This window comes from Caloenas nicobarica, chromosome Z (assembly GCF_036013445.1).
Source record: "Caloenas nicobarica isolate bCalNic1 chromosome Z, bCalNic1.hap1, whole genome shotgun sequence".
NCBI lineage: Eukaryota > Metazoa > Chordata > Aves > Columbiformes > Columbidae > Caloenas > Caloenas nicobarica.
Window position 1 is genome coordinate 24,654,498 of NC_088284.1, and position 23,131 is coordinate 24,677,628.

Consider the following 23,131-nt stretch of genomic DNA (forward strand, 5'->3'; position numbering starts at 1 on the left):
TTTAGCCTATTTAGAATTACAGTATAGTAGCACAGACATATGGCAGGACATTTTCAGAAAATTCATGTCTTAAGTATTCAGAATGTACCTGTACTTCTTTCTCATTTAAATGAAGCTAAGAAAAGTTAAAAAGACATTTTACTGTTCAAAGCAAATTGCAAAACTGTCAACGTTTCATTTAAATAATGATAAACATTTCCCTTTGACTATTTCTTTGGTAAAAAAGGTTGTAGCACATTTCTTTCATTTGCTAGTAAAATGAATTTTCTTTGGTGGAAATACTTTTTTGATCTTACAAGTCCAGCTTTATAACACTTAGATAATAGGCCCATTCTATATTACCTGTTCATTCAGTGAATGCAAGGTTGGTTCCAATTTAGGACATAAAAATCAAACAGATCACTCATAAAACAATAGGAAGTCTGATCACATAAAAACTGCCTTTTAGTAGTAAAATGGCAAATAATGTTACAGACAGCAAAGGTCTAAATGCAGTATATCAGAATACAATATCTGTGTAAAATAAGCAGTTTCACAGCTAATTTAAAAGCATCTTATGAGAAATTAGAGGAGTTTACTTAGAAGAATAGTGGATGTTTAAAATGGATAGCCGCATACATCTTCTGTAGCTTTGTGATTATTTCCACTTCTGTTGGGTTTAAATCCCCTGAATTAAAAAAGAAAAACACACATCTCCTTATAACATGAATTTTATTACTTTGCTCAATATTTTCCCATATTTATTTGGAAATAAATTTCATTCCAGTTCATATTTTACAACTATTTGGATGATCCAACATGCAAATCTGAATCCTTAGTGATTCACTGAGTGTCATGCACCAAAAGGACTCTACAAGAACAACACCTCAGATACAACACAGGATAAATCCTTGGAAACCTATGTCACAGCAATCAACAAGTACACCACCATGCAGGAAACAGAGGAGACAATATACTCTTGGAAAGTATTTGTTCTTGATTGTTTTCCAATTTGTTACTCTTTATACAAACTTTACCTGACACTTTCTGTTCTTTAAAATGAAGGGTATGGAAACAATCTTCCTTCGGGCTTATGATGAGAAAAAGCAGTACCAGCAGTGACAGGAATGCAAAGTCACTCACACCTCTTATCTTGAGATGAGAGACTGAGGTGCCAGATGCAGAGGGAATAACAAGGGGAAATAGCTAGAGTGTGTAGGATTGGTCCTCAACTGATAGACCATCCTCTGAAAAGCCTTCCCAGCTAGCATAAGTAGAAGCAGCCTTTAGACTGTAAAAGGGCAGAGAATCAGGGAAGTTCATTATACAGCTTCCACAGGGATACATACCCTCTGCTTTCTTCTACCACTAATCCATTCAGTCACCATCTATTAAGCTCTCTTTTCTTTACTAAACTCACATAATTCCTTGCTTCATATCTTTGATACTGTCACATTCCCCACTTGTATTACACTTGCATCCTTCCTCTACAACTCACTCAACACTCAAGATACAGTCTGAAAGAGCAGGATTTTGGATACATCGGCAATTCTCACACGTCTCAGCACCTACCCTCGCATTCACAGAAATGTTTCATGATGAGGAACCAAGCAATTAAGCAGGTTAATCTGGATCCTCTTTTAAGGACTGCATGGGTGCAGAGAACTATTAAACCACAATGATGATGACAGCATTGAATTAAAAGGTTTTGGACTCCCTGACATTATATTGTAAATGACTATATATTGTTTTACTCAATAGTTCTATTACTATGTCGTTCGCACATCAGAAAAAACACAGATTAGGATGGCACAGTGGATTTTTGTCCTTTTATCAGGTTGCTCAAGAGAAAGTTAAACTCTGGTTTGTTACATCTCTTACCCTCTTTAGGAAACAGATTCAGTTCTTCTCTGCCTAGCACCACTACTTTCTGAACCATTGTTTTCTTCCGATTTGCTGAAAAAAAGTTAAATTCCAAAACTCAACTATTTAAGTTTAGGATGAGCACAGTCATTGCAGTGTCACAATCCAATCAAAGAGTACATATAAAATGTATTTAATTTTATCTTTTAGTATGTGAAGTTATAAGGAAAAAGATTAAACAAAATTTAAGCAACCAAAATACTTACTGATTCTTGAAGTCTTTCAGCCAAGTAATAAATGGTCAACTCAGTCCCCCTCAAAAATCCCACAAAGTTCTGAGCAGAAGTTATAAAAGTGATAGAATTCCCTGAAATGATTGTTATACTATTGTTTCACTGGGTGTATTGAGTTTGTATATGAAGTAAATGTTCAAATAATATACAAGCAATATACAGCTCAACATTCTCAGAACTGAAAGAGTCATATGGTTGCTCTTTCTGGAGTACATACAACTAGCTATATGGTGTTGGTCACAATCAAGACTAGAATTAACAAGTCTCTTGCTAAAAATTCAATTTCTGAATCACTAGCCTCCCACCTAATACATTCTTGGATGTGACATCTTAATTACAGCCTCAACCAAGATCAGCTGTGTATTACTCATTACTTGACATAAGTGACCCAAAGAGCTCCTTTGGAGACATTCTCTCTGGTACACAAATCTATTTTCTAAGTAGCCAGTAGTTAAAATAAATTTCAGTTATTAAAATTAGGCAGAAGTACATGGTTTACTAGATCTTCCTGATATGCATTTATCTAACATAGAACTCAAAAGTACAGATCAAGCAGCTGATCAAACTACATCCCACATCTCATCAAGCATGAAAACATTATTTTAATCCACCATACTGTGCTACAATCCTACTGTAATACAGTTTCAGCATGTTTATAAAAAGCAGGGCTGTGCAACAAGGACAGTTATTCAATTTTCAACCCAAGACATATCTCCAAACACTTAGTATAATAGCATACTATATGCCCAAGACATATGCCCACTTTATAGTATAATCTAATTACAGTTTTAAAGCTGTTTAGGTAAGGAGAAAAGCACCAAAATATATTTTCAGCTAGCACAGGAAAAAGAATGGGAAAATGAATACAACACTGGGAAACAAAGAAGGTTGCTGTGGCAAGGAATTCAAAAGGAAAGACAGAAATACTCAGGGGAAAATAAAAGCAGGGGGGAGATAGGAGGAGAGAATGGACTAAGTGGAAAGAAAACTGGAGTAGACTGGACACATCTAAAGAGAAGGGGAACTGCTAGGCTGCATCTTAAAACAAAAGGAAAGTCACAGGCCAAATGAAGTGACTGGGCTTCAAAGGATGAGCAGAGGGAGAGAAATACAGCTTATTTCAACAAGCAAGCCTCTAGGAATGCATCATCGTAAGGATAAGCCAGCATGGAAGCACCAATCCTCAAGCAGCAGAACAGCAACAGATGTGCCTACACCTGTTGCTTTGGCTTCTACTGGAGCAGCTCCCATGCCCAGGGAGCCCAAGCCACAAGCAGTGAGAGGCCCCCTCAGAGAGGTTGGAGGCACCAACAAAACAGCCAAAGCCAGCTCCCAACAACCAAGCCATTACAGGCTTACCTAAGAGAGCCAGGGCTTTGACCACATGCAATGGAGAGAAATACATGTTAATATGGACAAAACACGCATGAGAAAAAAAATTTCAAAGCCTCTTTTGTAAAGTTACCACCCGAAAGTGATTTTGCTCATCGCTATAGCCCTTTAGATTGAGTTTATGATGAGGACACACGGTGCTTCTACAAAAGAGTGAAGTATCTTCCAAACAACAAAATTAAGTGCCAATAAGCGAACAGCATTCTGCACACTCCAGAATTACGATGTCTTAAGGAAAGGAGTAAACTGTACTTCACATTCATCTTTAACTGCTACCAGTTGGGTCAAAAACAAGGTATAACTTTATACAACACACTTTTAAGAGACAGTGGTTCTCAGCATACGGTTTGAGTGTGTGTGAGAGACAGTGGTCCTTAACACACAGCATAAGTGTGGAAGGCTGAAATATTGTGAAAATAATATGCTTAAGGATTTGTCTCCAAGCTTGCTTGCTTGCTAAAATCATATGCTTAAGGCCTGCTTGTTAAAGAAAAATGCTTGCTCACGCTGCTTGCTTAATTGGGCCTGCTGTAAAGGCCTAAATACAGTGAGTTAAAGTGCAAAATGCATGATCACTGTGAATTGCTAAAACTCAAAGAATGCTTGAAGCTTGTGTAAGCTCAAGTGAAGCTCCAGTGATATCAGCCACCAACATCTGTGATCAGGCCTACAGTGTGCTCAGGCAACGCCCGCCACCAACTGCCATAAAATGCCCAGGTTACCACCTGCAAGTGTGGCCATCCACCACCAAGACCAAAACCTGTCATCTGGGACCGGCGGACCTGAGACCTGAGCGCTGCCAGCACCTACTGGGACCGGCACAACCTGAGACCTGCAAACTGCCAGCGCTACCAGGACCTGAAACCTGAGAGCTGCCCAACGGAAGACGCATTTGGATCCCTGGCAGTGACTATCTCTCGCTTATCTCTTCCTTATCTTCTCACATACTTGCTTAACTTTCCTCCTAATTTCTCTCCCCTTTTCTCTGTCGCTCTAGCTTTAGGCATAAAAAGAAAATAAGATTGTTTAGCGGCATCTGACCTTGTTTGTGTCTTAATCTCACTCTTGGGAACATTTTGAACCTCCCCCAGTTGGAAAGTGGACCGGGTCCCCACAACACCGTAATATGCAAGATAGTATAAATATTAACTACAGTATAAAAAAAAAATCTTTACTTACAGTTGCTCAATTTGGTCAAATTCTTTTTTGCGTTCTGCAAAACAGGAAAAAGAATTATATAAGACCTCAGTTTAACAAACACTAGAAAAATACTGTTTAATTATATTTACTTGATATACAAGCAAAACAAAATCTTATTTTTTCTTTTTGTTTCCTTAAATTTGTAATTCAAATTGTGTTCTTCTATTCAAAGGAATCACCTGCATATTTGTCAAAAAAATTACTTTGATCAAGTTCTATTAATCTGGTTTTAATACATATCATGTAATATATAAGAGAAAAATACATGTATGTATATATAATACCATACGTGTACTATATATATAAAAATCTGTGTATATATGTGCCTACGTGTGTCACTTCTGTTTCATCCTGCACATCTAGACCAGCTCATTTAAGTGTACATTAGGTTCAGTAACCAACAGTGTGTTCCAATACATTTTTCCTTATTCCTCAATTTCTTGACAGAAGTTTCTCCCATCAAGACTACTAACGGTTGCTTCCATTCCTATGCATTCCCCCAGAGTAGAGCTTCTAAATTCCTTTGTCTCGTAAGGAAAAAATAAGGACTATATCAAACCCTTCGTAAGAAAGTACTACTTATTGAAAGCACTTTGTATTCAAATTGTAGACTCATGGACAATTAAAAATATTAAATAATGCAACATTTTAGGAAGTATTTTATAAAAAAAGTAAAAATCACAATGAACTTCATACATGAAGTGCTATGGGTCATCCTTTCTAACTTTGGCTGCAATTTCAATGGAAAGCAAGAAGACATTGAAAAATACTTACCTGCCCCTTCTTTCTTTTTTGAATACATCTCATAGAGGAAAATAATAGTTACTAAAGTAACAACTTCAGCCACAACCGCTACAAAGGGTTTGAGAGGCACTGCGTAGGTCAAGACTTTAAGCTGCAGCTTTCCTTTACTTTTCCCTAGTTTGAAAGCAGCTTCACACAAATATATACCACTGTCTTCTTCGGTGAGCTTCAGTATCTTCAGATGGGTTACATTGGCAAATACTCTATTAATTACATACTTGTGTGCCAGTGCTGAGTCATTAATGGCAATCTGCAAATAAAAAAATTACAAGTCTTATTATTGCAACAAGAAAGTGTTTGTTTATATTAGCAAAAGATAGCTCTGTGTACAGAGCTTTACAGTAAGTTAAGAACAAGTAGCATCTGTGAAGCATGTTTACTCCACCTCCAAGGGTAGGATTTATCTTAGCTGACCACCCTTGTTCCCTTTACATTCAATGGAGATGAAAATACGCACTTGTAGTGAGCAAGTAGTCTGACCTGGCTTAGTCTATTTAAGATCAGGTGAAAGGTACCCTTGACTATTGACTCTCCACTGACAAGGGCAGCCTTAGGTGTTGGGATCTAATGCCCAGGTGTCACCCACAGCACAAAGCATGCACTTTCAAGGAAGCTGAGCTGGGAATGCTGCTTCACTGGGTAACATGTTCATAGTCTCCCAAGTCAATGCTACTCTGCAGGAGTGTAGAGGAGACAGATCTAGTTACTTCCTCTTAGCTGACAGTGCTTCCCCCAGAAACAAAGTGGCTATGACTCCAAGGCTAAGTGGAATCCTGAAACATGGTATGTGAAGGAAGAAAACTGCTGAGCAAGATTTTTTTTTCCTCACAGCCTTTAAGGCAGGAGCTGAAGTGAGAAGAGATTGCAGCTCCTTCAAAATCAAGTGGCACAGCAGTCTCCCCCACAGGATGACCTCCTTCAGGTCCAGGGCCCCAGAGAGGTCATACAGGCTGGGAAACAGAAGTACTTGTACCTGGAGCAAGAGGAAGAGAAGGGACCCTCAAGCCTCCAATATTTTACATGTCTTTAAGGAGTGTCCTGCTATGACAAGACTTTTTCATTATCAAGTAGTAAGATTTGAGCAATATAACCATCATTAATATAGTAAAGACAAGCCTCTGAAGACTCCTCTGATTTGTTTTACTCTTATCTGGGCTATAAGAGTATGGCAAGAACTTCTTGGAAACGAAACATCATATAAAACAGAACAAAAAACGCCTGAATTAATTATTATTTCTAAATATCACAGATTTTTTCCATGCACAGAGATTTACATTAACTTTAATTTAAGTGTAATTTGTAGAGCCTACAGTGAAAAGTCATACTTGTTTGTACTTGGCTTTTTGCAACATGGTTTTGCTTGACTAACAGATGGAAACCTTACCTGTTCACTTCTGTTGGTCCTATACCAGGTCCAAGCAACAGGAGTGTAGTCAGAAACTTTACAAACCAGTATGGCCATATCTCCTTTATAACTGATTATGGGTTTTTCTTTTGCTTCAATTTTTGGTACTAAGAACAAGTAGAAAAGAGTTCATCAAGATAAATATATGCAGGTATGCATTTATAGTAGTACTCCATTTATTTCCTTTTCCTTTAAACTCATATGATTCTATCATTCATGGTCTAAATGAAAGGTCATTTCAGGCTGATATTCCATATACAGAATTTGTGTAGAAGACTACAGGAATCCTATTCTCAGTTCTTGTATGAATTTAAAAGTTGCCAATTAATACTGAAAACCAAGTCAAAATCAGACTGATTTCTACTCTTGCCCATTTCCCCTTTCCCTCTTGACATATGTGAGCTACATGCTTCAGTTCTAGTACCCTAGGAAACATAGTAATTTTTCTGCAATTTCACTCAATCTGCAGAAATTGATAGAAGTCTATTTCAGCCATAATGCTACCACATCATGGTATCTGGCAAGTTGTGTATGCAGAGAACTTTTTTGTAATTAAGACAAAACTGGAGATTGAGGGAGCTTGGTAGTAACAAATATTTTCTCAGCTGAAGTAATGACTTTTGGGTACCTGCCAACAAAAAGGACTTTTGGTCCAAACTTGCTAGGGACAGGACACGGCCACAAGAAACAAGACTTCAGATTATAACTTCAGAGGTACTTGTCCCAGCCATTATAACTGCAGATGCCCCACAGCCTTCCAAGAGGAAAAGCCCAAAAGAGGCTGTTGAATATATTGAGGCATCCCTAAGACAGAGTTAGAGGTAAGCAAATATATATCATGACAGAGTATGTATTTCCCCTTACCTCTTCTTTTCATCTTTACTAGGATGTTTACTAGCATGTTTTCCTCAGATCTATTAAGTTTTATTTCAAGCTTCATTGCTCTGTCTTGTAAGTACAGATCCAGTATGTCTTTTAAATTATATTGGTCATACTAGACCAAATAGGCCAAGAACTTGCTTTTAGCAGTTATCATGGAACCATTTGGTATAAACTAAGATTGTTCTTGTTCCCTCTCCTCCTTTACTGGCTGAGCGCAAATTAATTATCCCAAAAAGTTCACTTCTTGTGAGTATTACAACAAAAATTCCATTCCAGAAATATACGTAAAACCTTGTTGTTAATAAGAATACTGCTTACAACCTCAGAATTTGCTGCGCCATGTATCAATCCAGCCTCATAACTAGCATAGTGTTCTCATTTCATATATATTTGTTCTAAACACTAAACACTATCCTTTTAAGGAGTAACAGGTAAAAGCTTAACTCCTAAATATCTGCAGGGTTATACCAAGTCAGAATGGGGGGGAGGGGAGGAAAAAGGTGACACATCCAATAATACCTGCCCAGTGGAAAAGCTACTGCAGTTTGTTACAGCAGTGATTACTTTATCCACTGAGTCTATACCAATACATTACTCATCTTTCAGTTTGAGAATTGTTCTCTCCGCATTATTGACTGGAAGATTCAAGGACTTCTCTTTCCCATTTCCTCCACTCTTGCATTAATCTTAAGAAGTGTCAAGCCAGTACTTTTTATGGCATCAGAAGTGGCAGCATTCAACCATTGTGAAGCAATTCTCCCATCTTGTAATAAATCAACCAGTCTTATGCACTGTTCTGGAAAAGATGACTTCCCTATTGAGTCATTCGTGCCCTTACTGAAACAGTTATTGTACACTTTCGAAAGAATAAGGTCTCCTTTGTCTTTAATCTAAACAGACTCAGGTAGCCATTCAACTAAACCTTACCCACATGTTGACAAGGAAAATATCTAAGCATTTTTAGAGATTAAAAGGTCCAAATAAACTACAATTTTGTCTTTCTTCAGTATTGCAAGCTAGCCTCCCCTGGCTGAAGGTTTGAAAGCAGATAGCAACATCACTGTTCAAGACCTGAACATACATGAGAGAGTCTTCTCAAACTGTATGACCAGATATCCTGCTGAACAAAGCCAGGTTGCAGCACTGAGAACTACAAAGCCCTGCTGGTTAGTTTAGCTGAGGTTAGGGCAGTTATTTGAAAAGTTAGAACTTTTAAGAGTCTGTATTCAGGAAGAATCTTTATTATATATTACAGTCTGTGGGGTTTTCACAGATCAAATTCTTGCCTTCCTCTTTGCAAAATTTAGCTGGTAGGAACAGAGAAGGAAATTTCTCTCATTAGAGATGAAAGCTCTCAGCAGGTTTTATTTATTTCATTTTCACATGTCTTCCATTCAGCTGGATTTCACCAACTGCTGTTAAGGGCAACATTACTGGAGAAGAGAATACAAAACAGATGGGCATTCATACTGCCCAATGAAGCACACCAACTTCTAACATAAGAGCTTATACCATATAGAATGAAAGAGGCACTAAAGCAATAAGTTGGCATTTCAGAAATACAACTGAATTCTTCCAAAAACCTGCCGCCATTCTGCCAATCATTGCTCCTCTTGTAACACAAATCTCAAAGTCATTGGCTCTGCTTTTTGAAGAATTTGAGACACCATCCTTTCCTCTCACCCTCCAGAAAGTTATGAGTATTCATTCTTGCCATAGGAATGGACAGTGAGGGAGAAACCAGTTACTCCTTTATGAAAAAAAAAAAAGTAGGCTTATATGCCTTTTTGTTATTAGCAAATTTTCTTAAGAAGGCTTTTAGTTTTGCTTCAAATTTCTTCTCCCCTTCTTTCTATAGAAATGCCTTTGATAGTGATTCTCACTTATCCTGACCATATTAGTCACTGCTTAGGAAATCAAGTTGCAATTTCTATACTATCCAGAAACCATATTAATATAGGCTTTCAATGGTCAAGTAAAGCAAAATTTAAAATTACTTGCCTTGTAAATAAAATGTAGCTCTCATTTCTTCTTCACCTTTCAGAATACAACTGTAACCTCCCAGCTTACTGACATCCGTGATCATCAATCTTCAAAAACAAGTTTCACCAATTTGCTTTTTTGCTTTTATTTTATGTTGTCCTACAACTAACAGGGACTGCTAATTAACATTCTAAAGAAACCAGCAGCAATTAGTAGTGGAGCAAAGAACATGCATCACTGAAACGCTAGGATTAAGGTTTAGTGCAATGTAGAAACAGCATGACATTTAAAACAGCACAAGCATACCTGGGAACATAAATATCATTTTCAACCTTGTTGCTCACAGAAGGCCAAACATCTTTAAGCAGTATGATCTACAGGTTGCCAAATTAGACCTTTGTTTGCCATGTGAACTATATAACATGTGCTCTGTAGGACTTCAGAAGAGATTATTTAAATGGTTTGCTCTTCTTAAAGCCAGTCAATGGTTAGCATAGCTTCACCACAGAGCAGTTTTAAAGAGCTGCAATGTAATCAAGTGCAGCATCTTGTCCGCTGGCAAACTACACATTTCTTAAGCACTTTGAAAAATATTTACATGGTTGTATTTGTGTATGTGGAGTAGCTGAAAAGTGACAGTACATTCTCACGTTTTTATCATAGAAATTTTATATAAATATTATTTAAGAACGAAAGCAATACCAAAATCAACTGGAGACTACCTGGTTAGAATTAAAAATCTGTAAATGGACTAAAGTCTAAGAGTAAATTGTAACAGTTGAAGAAAGTTTTCTACAACATTTCCTGAGTCTCCGTAAGAGGTTCAAAATAGTTAAGAAAACCTTTAAAACAATCCAAAACAACTCTACCATAAAGCTAACTTCTCTCTTTGCTAACTATGAAGGAAAAAAAACTGGTCATTCATGCCTTTCAGACTCCTGCAAGGCAGCACTGAGGTGGAAAATAGAATGTGGAAACAGAAATTCAGGTACCTTAGCAGTCTCAGGCTGAGATTACTACATCACTGATTGAACAGAATTACTGGACCTCAAAGAACCGTGTCCTTATTCTACATTCTTAACAAAACCTTGTTTTTCCAGCACTACAGGAAGAACAGAAGCTCTCCCTCCAGGTTTAAAGCAACTGCAACTTTTTTTCCTTTCCTGTAGCTTCAAGTGTTGATTATGGGCATATATTTAATATTTGGCTCTTTTTTAATATATACCACTAATACTGGGCAGTGTATATGCATGTGATAACAACTCCTTAGAACCTGCAACTCAAACTGTAAAGCATGCTACTTACTGGATGCTCCAGACGTTTTCAGTTTTATTATGTGGAATTATTTCACTTCCTTTCTTCCAAGTCACTTGAAGATTTTTCAAATGAGAATATTTACTTTTCAATCTGCATGAAAGTTTAATTTCAGCTGCTCTGTCCAAAGTGATATGTTTTGCCAGAGGAAGACCATGAATACCTAAAAGTAGTTTTAAAAAGTTTATGAAAAACATTTTTTTTCATTCTGGAGGAAGAAGAGATTCAAAGATTGTGTTTTACATATGCTGGATTACAGGTGGATGCAGTGTGCTGCTGTTAATACTTCCCAGGGTAAAAAAATCTGCAAAAATCAGTGTTTCACAGTTATTTTCTTAAGCCTTGACTTATGATATACATCCATTACAAAAATGACACAGTTGCTCCATTCTACAGGTAAACTTCCTAGGGGGCTCTCATATTGAAACTTAGATAGTCATTTCACTGAAAGCAAGCTAGACTTATGCTTCTACATAATTTAACCCAAACCAAAATATATTAAGTACTTAGCTCCCACAAGGGGGAACAATGTCTGCTCTCAGTCTGAACCTCCTTTTTGATTTCACATTTGGTACTAAAAAAACAGGATTTATTGGATTAAAGATATTAGTAAGTTATGTTAATAATAGCAAGCTAGACTTGTAAATATCTATAAATATCCTGGGTTTAGCCAGTTGCAAATTTCTATGATACCGTGAGATTATAGGTAGGGTCCTGTTGCTAGTGAAGTTGATAAAATCCACAACCTTAACACTTTTGGATCTGGCCTTTTGCACTACAGCTACCCAGCTTGAAACCAAATTATCTTCAAAGCAATTTATGGCTGCCTTTGCCTTCCTAGTGGCAAGCCACTAGAATTACAGTGTGAAAACACTTCAATACAGCAGAAAAACCTGTCACTTTTTTTGCTTTTAACAAGCTCCAGGAGTGTAAAACAAGCATATTCAAAAAGCAGGTTTCAACAGCAGGTATCTTCTCTGATCCACATAAACAGCCTTCTATAAAAAAACACCTTGGACTTCGTGCCCATCAGCGCTGAAATTTTATTTCATAATTGGCTTTCTCTTCCATACCTTCTAGATACAACTGTGGTTAGTCCATCTGAATACCTCAAGAAAACTTATTCCAGACCTCACCTTAGTCCTAGAGCTACCTTGTAGTACTTGATATAGCTGCATTTCACAATTAAAATTCTTTCTGAGAAAAAAAAAAAATGAAGTTTTATGGTACAGCTCACTGACTTACTAATGCAAGTCGTAACTAAGAAGCCACAAAGTCTGGCTGAAGTAGAACATCAGATCCTCCTCTACAATATTTGATCTTCACTGGGTCTAACAGAGACATTTACGGCCTTCAGAACAGCATGCCCAGAACTCCAAGTCCCAGCCAAAATATTACAGATCTGTTGAACTGCAGTTAAACTTAGAGGTGCAACACTTCAGTCCTTCATAGCAGAGCAAAGTTGCTTACTGCGACTCATTTATTAGAGCCATTACACTCAATAAATAACCCATGCACAACTCACCTCGTTGAGGTTGTTTATGATCAAAGTGATTTTGCAAAACATTTCACAGAACAAAAGTTTTACAGTCAGATTAACTACACTGGCTAAAAATAGAATCTGTACCTTTTGAGATCATTTTTAAAATAAATCCACACTAAAAATGAATGGAACACAAAAACCCTATGCTGTTGAAGATTAACCACTAGCAAGACTGCTATCTGGGGCATCTCTGTACTACGAGTACATGTACCAGAACAAGAAATAGACAGTACCTTAAGTTTCCTGCTAGAACAAAATATAGCACAAATGCTGTGCAATTATGTCAAGCTATCATACCAATACTTTGCAAAGGAGTTCTATCTGATCTCCTATTGAGAGATATTTCAGATAGATCAGTTTTTCCAGTTGTCCAAGAAGCTAGTTACAAATGCTTATTTGACAACTGGGAACTTTGTCTACTTTAGGAATAGGCTTATCTTGCTTCTTCTCCATGCTTTAACTCCTCTAATGCTGCAAAGCTGACTAACACCTCCTGTTTAACAAGTACCCTAGCTTATATGGTCTCTCCAAGTGGATTCACTAGCGCAAAGGAATTGTCACTTGAATTTATTTAGGGGAACAGATAGCTATGAGTTGATTTTACTTGTGGTTTTAGTAAAAAAATAATCTCATCCTCTACTGCAAAATATTTACTCAAACATAATACTCAATAGTGTAAACTTATTGACCTTTTATTTTACTGAGCTCTTCACTTGCTCACTGTGAGCATCTCAACTCAGTCTCAACATCACAAAGTTGTCATCCTAGATGCTTCTACAACTTATACAGAAGATTGTGTGTAATCATAGGCATACAATATAACATAACTGGAAGATAAAATAACACACTTACCAGGTAGGCGTATCTCATACTTCAAAGTAGTGATATTAGATGTGTCCAGTTGTCCTGCCTGCTTGAGCACTTGTGTGGTAACATCTGGACCTAACAAGGCTGTTGGGTAGAAGCAAAGTGATATGTTATGATCCTATAAAGGTAATAATTGCAAATGTTTCTTATAGTAATCTTCGGGGAAAAAAGGACCTTGCCAAGTGAGAACTACTATGGAGATCCTTTCATCTATCTTGCCTGTTAAAAGCCAGAATCTTAAAGCAGCAGTGTTGTGTGGCCACTATTACAGTAATTATACCTTTTTAGAAGATGTTTTCTAGGTTAACTGTAATGTTGTAATTGGGAATGTCAATACTCTAAAAAGGTTATAACTATCTATTTCACAGCCTGATTCAAAGAGTCACCTATACACACAGCTTCTCCTGAAGTTTACAAGTGGCTCCTAGAACTGTATAGGACCACATCAATGTCTAAGCAGACCTTGGAAATGTAATGAACTTTAGAAAATAAAGAAACAGAAGGACAGAACACTCCCATTCCCAAGGCCACTACAATTTAACAACACAGCCCAAAAGCCAGAGGTGGACTATCTAATCTAGATGCATCTCTAATGAATGCAGAGGCAAGAATGCCCTGTGCTCCATTGAACATGGTCAGACTCCCTCACCACTCCACAAAACTCCTGATATACTGCATGGAATTTCCTTCCCCACACAAAGAATATCAATATTGACCATGATCTACCTGACTAAATTACACTCATTTCCTTCTGTGAGGGAAAGCTACATTTAACAGGTTTAATGTGGCCAGCAAAATCCCTTTTCTGTAGGGCTATGGATAGCATAGTATTCAGAGACTACCTTTATAAAGCTCTACAAAGCTTGATATAGCTATCAGGTAGGAAACTGTAAGCATGAACAGTCTGTTCCCTCCACTGTATTTGTTCTCATGCTCTGTGCCTTTCAAGAAGCAAAAAAGCAAATTAATAAGCTAAATCTTTAAGAACAGATGCAGCCCAGCTAAGGAGCCATCATCCTTCCACATCTACACACAATTGTTTCATTACTATTGTACTATCTGCATACATGTCCCTAGTAAACTGAATCACACTGTGGGAGAAAACATTAGAAATTATGTTTAAAGGTCAGGTCAATTCAATACAGCTATAGCAATTGTAACTTTTTTTTCAGTTTCCAGCTACTTTTTATACAGCTTTAAACATCAAACTGTTTGTCTTGGTAATTATCAATCAATATAGACCCTCTATAACCACCTGATTAAAAAATATCAAGGTATAACCTTAGGGTAACTGAAATTTAACAATTTAAGTAGACGACAACAGATGATCACTTTTACCATGTGTAGATGCATCATGTCCAAGTGTCAAATGATCTAAAGGGCTTCCCTGACTTTGCCAGTTGACAGTACGTGTGGTTGTCATGGGCTCTGAAAGGTGAAAAAAGCAAAACCTGTTACAAAAAGTATTTTTCTTTCAAATTAGTCCTGAAACAGAAGAAATGGATTTCCCCTCCCTCCACCCATGGTGGGATAAAAATACACTAAATGTTTTAAGCTATACTTTACATGCTTGCAAAGTAATTTTATTGCCAGTTATTTTATAATGCACCACAGAAATATATAAACAGTAATTATGGATTTAATCTGCCTAATCACAGCATTATAGAAGAAAAATCATTCTAGTTTTTGTAAAAAGAGGCTTCATTATCTCTTCTGTTCACAGATTGAAAAGGTCCCCACTCACAGCCAGGAAAACGGAAGACTGGGCTACAACTTCAGTCTTCTTAAAGAGAATCACTGAGTGGCAGAGTTGATCACTGTGCTGTATAAATAGTTTCTCTGAAAGCCTAGATCATCTCACAATTATTCCCTCTCTTTTCCCACATAAAATACTGTATGTTTTAAGTAAAGTTCTAAAATGCATGCCTCTTGGCTACAGTTGTGAGAATCTGGCTTGCTGAAGGAGGTCTCTGCTGGGGTTTGCATCTGAAGTCTCTAAGCAAGAGGTACCACATGCCTTCCAAGTTGCTGGCCTATTCTGTAAAGCAGCGTTTACCTACAGGTCAGCACACAACACAAGGAATGCTATGCCACAATCAGCCTTTTGCCTGGCTTGTTCCATCTGCACTTCAAACCTGCCCTTGTGCTTCAAGCAGTTTAAGTAACAATAAACCTGTATATTAAGGTGGACAATACAGAAGAACAGACCTTGAGGCTACTTAATTTGGTAGTTGAACAGTAGTGTTGTCAATCTCAAAAAGCTATCTTGGACTAATAGTTAAGTAAAAAAAATTATGAAGCCATCTCCTGGCACTAGACAGTAAGTCCTGTTCCTCTTGACAAGAGCACAAGCAAGTCTTGATCCTTGCCTGATGGAGAAAAAAATTAGTCCAAGTGTTTACCCCTGAAATAACATTTGAAGGCTGAAGGAGTTTTGGGGAAACTTCCTCCATATGTGTGTGCAAAAAAACCTTGGCATGCTGTCAAGTTGTCATGGATCACCTGAGTTTATGTCAGCCTAGTACATGCATCACCTGATTTGTTACCAAATTTCCTTACGACAATAGATTCAGAAAGCACCAGTACCAGTTCATACAGTAGCGTTATCCATCCATAAAAAAAACTAGACAGCCTTTAAAATGTCTTGGGACAGTAATAGGATCATCATACTGATTTTCTTCCTCAGTTGACATATCAAATTAAAATAGTCAGGTGAGGTCATACTATACAGAATACCTTGTGTGTTTTAACTCATGTATACATATGTTTATGTATGGATAGAATTATTGCATTTATTAGGTACTGTACTCCCTCTAGTGCTCATATACATGGTGCTAAAAAGCTCTGAAGATGAACACTAGGCAAATAGCATTATCATTTCCCAACAACAACACTGTAGATGGAATAACTTGTCAGAAATTGCTTGAGTTCATGTATAACTTAGCACATGTTTAATTTGCATGAATCAACATGAACTTTGGTACATTGCTGCTCTGATCTGTATGGATAAATGAGAGGTGGGAATCAACAGTCAGTGTCTTCTCCTGTCTGGAATATATTTTCTGCTCCCTATCACACCACAGTTAAGGTTCAGAATATGGTGGACAAAGTGTGGGGATAACACAAGGTTTTGACACATCTATAATTTAAAAAAAAACATAGATGAAGCTACCAGGCACAGTGATGCAAGGGCATTATTGTACCTCTCACTAATACAAAAGCATAAGGAGGAGTCCTCACATGAAAAATTATCAGATAGAACTGTTAGAACAGAACTTCCCACAATGGTTCTGGTTTGTGAATTGTCGAATCTCCATGGTCGTTGTCTGGTTGTATGGCATATATGCACAATAACATGCAACTGGCACTTGGATAGCTTTTCCCATGGTCTTCAGGTGCTTACGACACTTAAGCTCTTGCAGTGGCTTTAAAAGGCCCAGATGATATACTTACTCCCATTTCTTCTGAAGCATGAAAATCTTATTTCAAGAGACTTTGCATGGAAAGGTAAACTCTACATGATAACTTAGTATCACTAGGAAAAAATACTAGAGCTTTAGGTGTACTGAAATAAAACAATTACCAGATGATTCATTAAGTCCAGCTTGCATCTTTGTCAAAGAGTTTGCCTGAGGCTGACTGGCATCTTGTGTTGTCATATCTGGATCTGAAAAGAAAAAAGGGTTTAAAGAAACTTTATGCCCTCTCAGTTGAACGGAGTCAGAAGTATCTAGTTCATGAAAATAATTCAAACAGAATCTTCTCACCTCAGCCTACCACCTCTATTTTTCCCCCATATTCTTAGCTTATACAGCCAAAACATGCAAAAATTACTTTTCATTAGTTCTTCAGCTTACTTTAGGCAATAAAAGCCTAAAGAACAGACACAGTATTTATTTGACCTCTAATTTCTGCATAGATATCCTCTCCTGTACTTAGCCCATAGTCAGGCAAATCCATTCTTCAGAATATTCCAGACCACCAATAAACTACATAACCTGTACTCAAATCCCGTCTTGTTTGTGGGCTTAGACCACCACAGCTTATGACAGTGATGCTAGTTGATTATTTTTATACATAGATTAGGAGACTCACTTATAGAATAAGGAACTCATTACAACCTTATATATCCTGTTTTGTGAGGCAGCGAACAAGCTCCTTTCTTTCTATTTTCACTGTGGTAAACAAACCAAAAGGCGTTGTGTCAAACATGGACTTCACCAAGTAATACTAATGATTATTTCAATTTTCCTTAACTCCACTGCAAATCCAATTCTGCTCCTATAATACAGTTTTCTTAAGAGACAGGCAAGACTCTAGAGCTTTGCTTTATGTTCTAGACTGGAGAAAGGACAGCGGGGAAGAGGCAGAATACTTGCTTAGAGTACGTTGCTGTGTCATTGCTGTCTATTAAGAATTCAAGGTCCCCAGATATTTTAGGAAAATTCAGATGTTTGCCCCTTCCTTTCTGCTCCCACGCTTGGGTGGCAGAACCGTTTGCATAAAATAAACACTATATCTTCACATGCCTAGGTATTCCAGGACACATTCCACCGCCATAGCAGCAGGACGCACTCTTCCTCAGACTCAGAGCAATCTCACATTAGCAGCTTCTAAGTGATTTGGCCAGTAGTTACACAGGGAAAAAAAGAGACATTTTGTAGTTACAATTGAAGTCTGGAAGGAGTAATAAGCTCTGCTAAGCAACCAAGACAGCAGCAAACATAGAAGAAAAGTGAAAAGCTACATCATGCTTTCAGTGTGTTCAAACTTTTTGAGAACTGTGTGCCTCCAGCAGAAGGTAAAGTCAGCACCCTGCCAGTTCTTACAAGTGAACAACACTATCAACACTCCTACCTCATTTCAGCACTATAGGCATAGACAACCCACAGACTCTCCCACTGGCACCTCCAGCACATAGTTACTCCAGACTACACCAAGAGTCATGCCCAGCTTGCACCATCTGGTTTCTCAATCTGCCCATCATACTTCAACCAGTTTGGATCAAGAGTAAAACAAGACAGTCAAAGGATATGCTTTTAAAAAACAAACATTAAGGTTTTTTAACAACCGGCTCTTCATTTTTCATACTTTTTCATACCAGGCCACTCGTCCCACAGGCAAGTGTTCCCCTCCCAGCCCTTCATCCAAGCAAAGAACTTAAGAAATCTGCTCTGAATATCTGCTGGTTTACAACCCATCCAGTAAGGAGATCGAGTCTTATTCTCTACTTGTCAGAGGTGTTGAGAGCAGGCAGAGCTATTATGCCTCTGATATTCATGGTAAGGTTGAAGAAATGTCTATGAATTTTTACATCTGCAGCATCTTGAGGCATTCTAAGGATATCGTGGATCACCTGACTATGTCAGCTTAGTATGCATCACCTGCACAGTAATTAAAATCCCCAAAGATGATAAATTTACAAGATGCCAGTGCCAACCATACAGCAGCTCTATTATCTATCTGCAAGGAAGCCAGATAACCTGCAATGTGGTTTGCATACTAATAGGGTTCTCACCTTGGCTTTCTCAATTCACATACCAAATGAAAGCAGTCAAGTAATGTTACTTCTAGTCACCACTCCTTCCACATATTGGCTCTTATCTGTCCATATGTCAAACTAGCTAGCACAGAGATAACATGGCACCACTCTCCTCCTCTTCTACACACCTGCTGAACAGCATCAGAGAACAAGATGACCCAGTACTGCATGATTAGTGTCATCAATCTGGGCAGTGATATAAGCAAATCAAGTGGAATAACTTTTCAAACTGTTGAGTCACGGCTATATGCGTTACCCTACAATTGATCTGCATTAGATGTAATCAATAGTGTGGTAGCTTGCTGAGTTCTTGTTGCCCTGATCTTTACATAGGATGGAGCAGTTGAGAGTATGAGGTCATTAATTTATTTTTCTACCTTACTTCTGCTCCCTACTGCAGCCAATATTTGTGGAATAAAGTGTGGATGTACTATACTTGTCATTGCCAGAGCAATTTCAGTCTTTAAAAATCTATTTGCTCTTTTTAAGCCAGAAAAGTGGCTGAACAGGAAAAGGTTGAAATACAATTTAGTTTAATTTAACACAATCAGTTTAACATTTAATGTAAATTAGTATCATTTTTATACCCTGTGCAAGAGCACAAGAATTCAGTAGCATCCAAAACCAGCTGACAGAACCTCCTGCAGGCCGAGCTCTCCTGAGGCACCAAAGGATCCACATGAAAGACTTCCAAATGCCCTGACAGAAGCCTTTCTTCCAGGACAAACCAGAAAAATACAGCCTTGAATCCAAGCCCCTGAGGAATGAGGTGTATTCTCTACTTGTAAAACTCGCTAGTATCTTTAAGGACAGAAGTTTGGAGATAAGACGTCCTAGGTTTGCATTTCCTAAAGGTATTTGGCAGCAACTAAATGGTGCCAAATGCTGCAATTAAATTAGGCAACCACAACAGTAACCACATGAAGCAGCAAACTCTGAAAAACAATGTTGTGACATTTGCTTAGAAATTACTCTCAATACGGAAAAAACATGATGGTTTAAATTTTTCAAAACAATTAAATAAACAGTTAAAAGACTAAAAGACGAAAGTAACCATATAAGAACTCTCCCCAAGGTACTTATCACAAAATAAAATCTAAGAGGTATCTTGTGGTACCTGCCTGAGCAGCTGCAGAAGTCTATGCAACCTGCCTTTCTACAACTCAGTCCTTGTGCATCTAGTACTCCCTCTGGCTGCTTTTACTGCAAGCACTTCTTTTGATTGAAGATCTCCACATCCCTAGTACATACCCTGTTTCTGGACTCCACTAGAAGACAGTGTTAGTTCTCCCCCTCCAAGAGAACATGAGCTTCCCTTTGCTTCACCTGTGCATGTAGTCCCTGTGCTTGACTAGCTTTTTGCACTTTTGGTTATTAACCAATGGAAGAGCAAAAGACTCTTTTCTCACATTTAAATCATAATGGAAATCACAGTATGAAGCCTCCATACCTAGTTCATACAAATATAAAAACATTTAATAGAAGTCTGAAAAACGGCAGCCTCACTTCATACAGATAAATAGTACTAAAGCAGGTGGCTCATTTCCGACCTTGGCTCAAAACCAAATGCTGATATCCACCACTTCAAGACGACTGTAGATCTGTCCAAACTTTGGAAACCCAAACAGGATTTTGTTGTTATTGTTTGCTTTGTGGGGGGTTTTTTGTTTTGTTTTGGGTTTGTTTGTTTTAAAAAAAAAAGTTATGTTCGTTTTTCCCCTCTCCAGAAGAGGATATAATTTCCCTGATGGCTTTATATGAACTGCAAATCACTTCAACAGTAGGTACAGTTTTTTGCAGTAATAGTCATTAAAAAAATACTATGTGGCTAACTTGCCATAATGTGATTCACACATTCATACAAATTGCAGGCCATTTGCAGTCACAAAATTTTTGATCAGTGAAATCAACTGTCAGAAAGGACTTCAAGTTTTATGAATGTGTATATAAGTGCACATACATACTTTAAATAAGCTTTAAGAAGTACAAAACAGATTTTCCTCTGTGTGCATACATTAAATATATGTATTTTAAACAAGCCTTGAGACCTGCAAAACACATTTTCTGTCCTTCCACATTATGTGAAAATACTGCAAATTTTACAGAAGTTATAATCACACAGGAAGCAGTATTGCTCCTCTCAGGAAGATCAAGAGAGGCACAAACACGTAACTACTTACATATCACACACTGAGAGTGCAGCTAAACCCTTGATGGCTAATTAAAGTCACAGCAATAATGTTCGCATGTATGTGCTGGCAGAACTTTCACCCTTGGCAAGACACACTCTAACAATCACATCTTGCACAGCAAATATCAGCAATCTGATATTTCCTTCCGTTACCATTCTCTAATATTCTGTGATGCTTGAAGAAACAGGTATTAACAACAGAAATCCAGTATTTTTAGAAATAAGCTTCTGTTTCCTCAGAAGTGGCTGGCCTGCTCCTGAAGAACTGAAAACCACTAGAGGAGGAACAGGGCCCAGAAGGCTGAAGTCCCTCTTCCATCATGGATTTTAAATGTCACATTTAAGACACAGTATTAGATCCTGCAATGAACATTCCTCAGAACCTGCTAAGCATACCAATACTTTAGTAATTTAACTTATCAACTCCAGTTCTTTCAGGATTTAAACAATACTTTATTTGATACGGAGAGGGCAGCAATAAAACACTACACCTCGACCTCAGAGTCCTGCACCTGTGAACTAACAAATCCTCCCGTTGGCAAGGCAGAAAGCAGATGTTATTAGACCACAAGGCCGAACATGACTGGACGTACTCATGGATCGCAGCCGGCCTATCTGCCTACCAGCCCACACACACAGGGAGGCAACGCTAACGACCAGCACACCGTTCCCTGGAGCAGAGAAGGGATCCCTAATTTCCAGCAGGTCTACGAGAAACCCTAACACTTTTTTGAAGCTGAAGAGAAGCGCAGAGGGAGGCCAGGGCGGCAGCTGCTCCGCGGCGTGTGCCCGCAAGGAGGCAGTGCTGGGGGGTTCCGACCCCGGCCAGGGTCGAGGCCGCTGAGGAACAGAAGCGCACCCGGTCGTTTAAATAGGCAGAGCCGAGAGGCAGCCGCCTTGCCGGGCCACCGCTCCATCGTCCTGAGGAGCTCGGGAGACGCTTCGGGGCAGGGATGCCCTTTACTCAGCCGCAGCTCCACAGCGGTGCCCCTGCCCCCCCGGCCCACCCTGACGCTGAAGGACAGCCGCCCGGCCCAGGCCGGGAGACGAGGGAGCGTTTACCTGCGGGGCTTGTGCCCGAGAGGCTGAGGCAGAGCAGCAGCAGCCACAGGAGCCGCCCGGGGCGCTTCGCAGAGAAGGCGGCAGGCATGGTGCCCCGGCTGCCGCCGCACTCCCACTGCCGCTCCCCGCGGCGGCGCTCCGGCAGCGGGCTGGGCTCGGCCCCTCACCGCCCGGGCGGCGGCTGAGGAAGCCTCAAGCGGGCCGGAGCGGCTCTCCGGGAGAGCCGGCTGCCGCCGCTGCGACAGGGATCAAAACTAAAGCGAAGCAGCCGCGAAGCCACGCACAGGATGAGCGTCAGGCAGCGGCCGTTAGGAAAGAGCCGGGAAGCCGTTAACAGGCAGCCCCAGGAAACGGACACCGCGGCGCGCTGCCCCCCGCGCGGCCCCGCCGGCTTTATGTGGCGGGCGGAACGGCGTGGGTGGCACCGGGGCTAATTGGAGACGGGCCCTCGCACCTGGCCCGGCGGGGAGCCTGGTGGGGGCGGCTGCAAGCGGGCAGTGCCCGCGGGGAGGCTGGGTCGTGTCTCGCCGTCGGGCGGGAGCGGCCGTTGCCGCAGGAGCACCTCCGCCTGAGCAGCCCCGAGGCAGCAGGCTCGGCGGGGTTTGCCCCGGGCAGGGCGCGGCTGGCGCTGCCGTTTGCCTGGTGGTCTGCGGGGCCCAGCTTTGAGGCTCAGTGGCTCCAGTGCAGCTGGGTTATGCTGTATGAGAGCCGCAGCGTTTCACAGCTACTTTTCTAAATCTCTTGGCTTGTGTAGTAATGCCAGGGGAGCATCATTTCTTGCAAACTCTTCCCAGGACTTTGACTACTGCTT

At 39.5% G+C, this 23,131-nt stretch overlaps 1 protein-coding gene across 1 annotated transcript; it reads right to left on the bottom strand.

The window, feature by feature from the left end:
* Positions 1 to 1,865: 1,865 nt before the first annotated feature.
* Positions 1,866 to 22,408, bottom strand: EMB (embigin). Its single transcript, XM_065657518.1, has 10 exons — positions 22,321 to 22,408; positions 17,109 to 17,192; positions 14,864 to 14,953; positions 13,511 to 13,609; positions 11,107 to 11,278; positions 9,820 to 9,908; positions 6,916 to 7,043; positions 5,502 to 5,781; positions 4,707 to 4,740; positions 1,866 to 1,935 (listed from the first exon to the last, which is right to left on the bottom strand). Exons 1-10 carry the CDS (start codon positions 22,406 to 22,408, stop codon positions 1,866 to 1,868), a joined length of 1,134 nt encoding a protein of 377 aa, XP_065513590.1.
* Between the last annotated feature and the right edge of the window lie 723 nt (positions 22,409 to 23,131).